Source organism: Oncorhynchus tshawytscha, linkage group LG12, assembly GCF_018296145.1.
Source record: "Oncorhynchus tshawytscha isolate Ot180627B linkage group LG12, Otsh_v2.0, whole genome shotgun sequence".
Classification (NCBI taxonomy): Eukaryota; Metazoa; Chordata; class Actinopteri; order Salmoniformes; family Salmonidae; genus Oncorhynchus; species Oncorhynchus tshawytscha.
In genome coordinates this window covers 36,877,588-36,884,386 of record NC_056440.1, presented here as the reverse complement: position 1 = coordinate 36,884,386, position 6,799 = coordinate 36,877,588, and the positions used below count along the sequence as shown (strand labels likewise).

General features: G+C 48.2%; 1 protein-coding gene across 2 annotated transcripts in view; it reads right to left on the bottom strand.

Annotated features, from left to right (window-relative positions):
* The window catches only part of LOC112263104 (voltage-dependent N-type calcium channel subunit alpha-1B-like), a 146,432-nt gene that overhangs the window by 44,885 nt on the left and 94,748 nt on the right, over nt 1-6,799 (bottom strand). For both annotated transcript variants that reach the window (XM_042294885.1, XM_042294884.1), the window contains 4 exons: nt 3,656-4,411; nt 3,277-3,470; nt 3,023-3,149; nt 1,786-1,915 (listed from right to left, as the gene is read on the bottom strand). In XM_042294885.1, coding sequence (XP_042150819.1) covers nt 1,786-1,915; nt 3,023-3,149; nt 3,277-3,470; nt 3,656-4,411 — 1,207 coding nt within the window. The remainder of the gene's footprint in view (nt 1-1,785; nt 1,916-3,022; nt 3,150-3,276; nt 3,471-3,655; nt 4,412-6,799) is intronic.

Sequence of the window (6,799 nt, the reverse complement as noted above, 5' to 3'; positions counted from 1 at the left end):
TTGTGATATATGGCCAATTTACCACAGCTAAGGGCTGTGTCCAGGCACTCTGAGTTGCATCGTGCATAAGAACAGCCCTTAGCCATGGTATCTTGGTCATATACCACACCCCCTCGGGCCGTATTGCTTAATTATACAATGGGTGAGTCTAATCCTGGATACTAATTGGTTACCACCGGCTAAATCTATGACGTTGAAATGCCTATTTACTCTGTTCCATCTGACTGCTCAATCCACTGTCTCATCAGCCCAGCCAGGCAATTTATATACAAGATCAACACTGTAAAAAGCATCTAGACATCATCTCCCATGTCTTTTAGACGAGCGTTTGGTTTTCAACAGCAGAGTCTACTGGTAATAACCTTGCTGTCTGTCTCTCCAACATTTGCAACATTGTTTCAATATTGAAATTGGATCTCCAGCTGTCCCATGTTAATGAATGTGTCAGGAGTCGGGACAAGACAGACAGGATGGCAGCTTTTCTCAGCCAGTCGAAATCATGAATCATCATAAAAATATGTCAATCATTATTTGAATATATTGGTAACCCGTTGTATAAAAGGGATAATGCCTTCGAAAGCCGGTGTTTGGAGGATATATTGGCACGGTTTGCCGGCCCGAGACGAACACCCCCGTGACAATAACTCCTCAAAACACCGGCTTCGAGGACATCATCAATGAATTATAAGTGCTGCATTGGCCATCAGAGACACACGTATGCTTGCTAACGGTTCCATCCACAAGAACACCATGTTTAGGTTGCGGTCTGAATCCTCTCTTGTATTTATCTCTACACGCACATTGCTTCCCTTTGCTTCCGGCCTAGTATTTGGATTGGTACTGCGGGGGTTAATATAAGCCTCGCAGTGTCTGCCTGTCCGACCTGTAGGAAACAATGTTTCACTTTTGGAAATTCGATCTCTGTAGCACCATAGAGTGAACGGTGCCCAGACGAGACCAGACAGCCTGGTCTTAGCCACATCATTATCATGGGACATATCCAAGTAAGTGCCGACAGAAGAAGAAGCAAAAAAGGTCAAACACATAAATGCAGCTAGTGAACTGTCATTCCAGGTTCAATGTTTGACGTGAACTGAGTGAGCTGAATTTGGCTTGGCTAGCAATGGACAAGAAGCCCGCATAGCAACCATTTCGTTTAGAATGGACAACTGGTCCTTTCGCATAGCGACTTTGCAAAAGTAATTAAGGACCGGAGCGTCTGTAGCAACATGACCAAAATAACTAATAACCAGATTTCTGTTCGGGACTATATCTTCTGGTGGATGAATGATATTGAATGGATTGACTTGTCAAAATTATGTTTGAATTAATCAAAATATGTAATTCACTGTTATTTTAGTATGTTGGTAAGAGTTTTCTAAAAGCGATAAGGCACCCGAGGCAGTACTGTACCATGAATACAGTCACAGGTAAATGGGTTGACGGGCCCTCCACTATCGCTTTGGGCCGAACAACAGCACTTACCTGTGACTGTATTCATGGTACAGCACTGCCTCGGGTGCCTTATCGCTTAATTAAAGTGACCAGTGTTCAATCTCTGTTTTTCAAACTCTTGGTCCCAGCTCTAATGCACCTGTACTGTCTCCACCTTCTAGATGCCAGTGGGGTGAACAGGCCGTGGCTCGGTTGGGCCAAGCCAAATTTCTGTTGGATAGGAGCAGTTGCGCCTTCTTCACCACACTGTCTGTGTGGATGGACCATTTCAGGTTGTGTGTGTCTGGCATGACTTCCTGTGTGTGTGGGTGTGTGTGTGCGTAGACTCACATTGTTGCGCGGAGCGTTGGCCTGGACAGGGTCCTCTGCAGCCAATGCAATGCTACTCATGGATATCACTACCAGGATACACATCTCAAAGTACCGCAGGCTGACAATATAATGACACAGACGCCGCACCCTGGAGAGAGAGAGAAAGAGAGAGAGAGGAAGAAAGAGAGAGAGAGAGAGAGAGAGAGAGAGAGGAAGAAAGAGAGAGAGAGACAGAGAGAGAGAGAGAGAGAGAGAGAGAGAGAGAGAGAGAGAGAGAGATCCTATAGTCCAAAAACAGCTCACCTGAGAGACTAATGTAGACACTGTTCCTAGTAATGGCTGGCTGCATATAGACTGCCTATAACATTGGCTGGCTGGCTGGCTGCATATAGACTGCCTATAACATTGGCTGGCTGGCTGCATATAGACAGGCTATAACATTGGCTGGCTGGCTGCATATAGACGGGCTATAACATTGGCTGGCTGGCTGGCTGCATATAGACGGGCTATAACATTGGTTGGCTGGCTGGCTGCATAGATGGGCTATAACATTGGTTGGCTGGCTGGGCTGGCTGCATATAGACGGGCTATAACATTGGCTGGCTGGCTGCATATAGACAGGCTATAACATTGGCTGGCTGGCTGCATATAGACGGGCTATAACATTGGCTGGCTGGCTGCATATAGACGGGCTATAACATTGGCTGGCTGGCTGGCTGCATATAGACGGGCTATAACATTGGTTGGCTGGCTGGCTGCATAGACGGGCTATAACATTGGTTGGCTGGCTGGACTGGCTGCATATAGACAGGCTATAACATTGGCTGGCTGGCTGGCTGCATATAGACGGGCTATAACATTGGCTGGCTGGCTGCATATAGACGGGCTATAACATTGGTTGGCTGGTTGCATATAGACGGGCTATAACATTGGCTGGCTGGCTGCATATAGACGGGCTATAACATTGGCTGGCTGGCTGCTGCTGCTTTTGTTTTCTATTAATTGATTGTAGGTTTAGGCAAAGGTTTACAAGTCATCTACAAAGATGAATATTTGACTGAGTGTGTGGACTTAAAGGAAAGTGCTTTAGTGTAACATTTTAACAGCTTCGCTAAAGGAGTTAAAAGTGGGGCCAGATGACAATGTCAACATGCAGGGACTTGCTACATGGAAGGCAGAGTGTTTGTGGCATGAATGGTGTGAGTTGTGTAGCACAGAGCAGTGTTGTGTAGAGCTGTCCACGCAGGCCACTCACACGTTGGCCTGGCCAAACACAAACATGGAGCTGTAAGGCAGGATGGGTCTGGGTCCACTCTGAGTCCGCTCCTCCAGGGTCTTCTTCTCCTCGTTCATAGGCATGGTTTCACAGTCTATACTGTTCACTGGGACACAGACACAAAGGTTTACATACACCTCAGAAACACAAGACACTGAAGTAACAATATTAGAGGGAAAATAGGTTTGCGGTACTGACTGGGGATAAGGGTTAGTGTTAAGGTTGATACTGACTGGGTATAAGGGTAGTCTCCCCGGGTGGGGGGGTGATGGTGACAGGGGGGATGTTGACGGCCGTCTGTCCAGTCCGTCTGACGTTCCTCTGGTTGTCTGAGTCTTCAGGTCCCTCTGTGCCCCACCTCTGATCTCCAGGATCCTGCTGGGGGCTGATGGCCAGGGAGTCGCCCTCAGACTCCACATATCTGTTCCTGGGAAACAGATACAATTACCATAGATCACAAGTCATGGAGCTCTGGTACGAGGTAGACACATCTAAAATAATGTTGTGTGATGTGCTTTTATCAGTACAAAATGATGTATCCTATAGATTTGCAGTCGTGTAAAAAATAATCTGAGAAGTAACAGAGACAGCCAGGGACAGAGCCAGTCTTACCTGTGGCCCCTCCCCTTCTCTCTCTCACTGTGGTCCTCTCCCTCCAGTGTGGACTGGCCCCTTGAGCCGTGGGTCTTGTGTCTCCTCCTCTCCCCATTGGCTCCGTTCTCTCCCCTGGAGCACCTCTCTCCCGAGCGGCCATCTTTGTGGCGTGACCTGCGCTCGCCCTTGCCTCCGCTGTTGACAGTGCCGTTGCCTTCTCTGGCCTGTCTGTGGGAGTGGTGGTGGCGGTGCTCTCTCTCCCCCGTCCCCCCTCCTCCTCCTCCCTCGTCCACTAAGGTCTGGTGGTGGTGCCTCTTGCCCCCCTCTCGGCTGCGCGACCGCTCACTCTTCCCCTCCTTGCCTCGGGTGCCTTCTGGGTCCTTGCTACGACTGTGGTGGACATGGTGCCTACCCTCTTTGCCTGGATCACCATTCTCATTGGCTTCGTCGATGGGTCTCTCCCTGTCCCGGTGGCGGTGGTGCCTGCGTGGCTGGGGGCCGGCCAGGTCCTCAGGGGTATCCGTCTCCTCAGGGGTCCGGGGCTTGTGTTGGCCCATAGGGCCGGGGCCGTCATGGGGTTCCACCACCAGGGGCCGGTCCAGGTGGGTCTTCATGTCAGGGCGGATGTGCAGGGCGGAGGACATACGAAGCCTCTCCTCAGGGTCCAGCTCGCTGTACAGGGCCTCACTGCTGGCCCGCAGGTTGTGTCTCCTCAGCTGAGTGGTTCGCTGCTCCCACACTGACATCATCTTCAGAGACTTCTGCTGCTCCTTACTGCAGGTGGACAGACAGGGCAGTTCACCTTTATCAGGGTACATTGAACCTGTCTTTTACTGTGCGATTGATATGTATTTCATGTATTTGAAAAGAATCATTCTAGAATACATCACACGTCATAACAGATAAACCCCTGCATGCTGAATGACGTACAGTATGGAAGTGCAATGGAGGTTTATTCACAGAAAAACAGTCCCTCTCCATTACCACATGTAAAAAGAGAGACTATATGGACAGGCCAAGCATGCTTCAGTTGACTTGCCCTGTCAATGTCTGTAGAGCACTTTGAAATGGTTGAACACATGCATTGTAAATCAGTAGTCTACCGATGCCATATAGACCACCCTTATACAGATACATCCAACGTGACTTCCTCCACTGTGTAGAAAGCAGAATGAACTTTCATAGGGTACAACGGCATGAAAGCGTCTACCATGTCTACTTGTGCTAGCATTGTGGGAATGTTAAACCCCAGGGCTCCAATCTACCCTCCGCTACTTACCCTCCATGTAGTACACTGAGAACAGAGTAAGCTCTAAACTGAGGTATCTGGTTAGGGGTGAATGGAGAGCTGGCAGGGGATTATTTGAGTGAATTTACAGTATCGTGTACGGTACACTACAAGGAGGGAATGATCAAGCTAATGTAGCGCAAAGTAAAGAAGCAAGACAAGATGTTTATTCCATCCTGTAAACATGAGGATGATCATCACCGGGAAGTTATGTAATGTTATACAAATAGACTGTCATGGCCATCGTACAGTAAGTTAGTTTACCTCAAGTAGTGATGGACTGGGGAGCAGACATAACTCCTACAACACATGAAGGAGCACATTGAAACACACCAGGGACAGACTAAGAGGCATTAACAGGCTAGGAGACATTGGAAACAAAGACACGGGGGAAAACAAGAGCTTAGAAAGACTGACAGAGGAGAAACACGGGGCGACAACATAACACAGACACCAAAGGACTTACTTCACTGGGAGTAGAACAGAAAATAAAGAAGACAAAATGAACGGCACTACAGAAAGTAGACTTAGTACTTGACTATATCTTAAACAATCCTACCCCCAAGTTACCTTCCTTCCAATCCTTATCCTCTAGTAATGAGAAAAACTAGTCCCTAATATAAAAGAGGGACATGGTACTTTGCCAAACAAAGGGCTTCTGGCGTTACAGGCAGGGTGTGTGTGTGCGCGCTTGTGTTTTGCCTCTCCAGCTGCCTGGCTGTAGCATCTGGTTGTAAGGTACATGGTGGCCTTTACAGAGCTGCTCAAATGGAACTTCTGACTCACTGAGTGCCAGCGACAGAGAGCGTCTCGCAGTCTGCTTGATACGGCACAAGCCTGCTGTCAACCCAGCCCAGCCCAACCCAACCCACACAACCCAGAACAGAACTGTTCTGCCTGCGGCTATGGAACCCTGACCTGTTCACCGGACGTGCTACCTGTCCCAGACCTGCTGTTTTCAACTCTCTAGAGACAGCAGGAGTGGTAGAGATACTCTGAATGATCGGCTATGAAAAGCCAACTGACATTTACTCCTGAGGTGCTGACCTGTTGCACCCTCGACATCCACTGTGATTATTATTATTTGTCCCTGCTGGTCATCTATGAACGTTTGAACATCTTGGCCATGTTCTGTTATAATCTCCACCCGGCACAGCCAGAAGAGGACTGGCCACCCCTCATAGCCTGGTTCCTCTCTAGGTTTCTTTCTAAGTTCTGGCCTTTCTAGGGAGTTTTTCCTAGCCACCGTGCTTCTACACCTGCATTGCTTGCTGTTTGGGGTTTTAGGCTGGGTTTCTGTACAGCACTTTGAGATATCAGCTGATGTAAGAAGGGCTTTACTTATCGTAAGAGTAGGGGTGTTAACCCCGGCGTCCTGGCTAAATTTCCAATCCGGCCCTCAAACCATCACGGTCACCTAATAATCCCCAGTTTACAATTGGCTCATTCATCCCCCTACTCACCCCTGTAATTATTGGTAAAAAAATAACAGATAAATATATTTGATTTGAAAACCACCCCAGTATACTCTGTCTGCTCAGACCACCGTTGAGTACACGGACAGAGTACAGCGATGAGAGAGAGGGAGATCATCTCAGTCTGAGATGAAGAGGTAAAAATAGGAGGGCTGTAAAGTCATTCTTTAGAGAGGGAGGTCATGAGGTGAGTTCAGTCACTAACAACAAGTGCAGATGTACAGTATCAATCACAGCGAACGTACATACAAAACGAGCATACCAATCTCAAAATACCTGTTACGGAAAAAAGGCTGCCACATTCATCTGCTACAATTCAACACAGAGGGAAACTCACAATGGTATATGACTCAATGCTCAGGGGAAACAGCTGGGAGTCAAAGGGGAGACGGAGGGGAG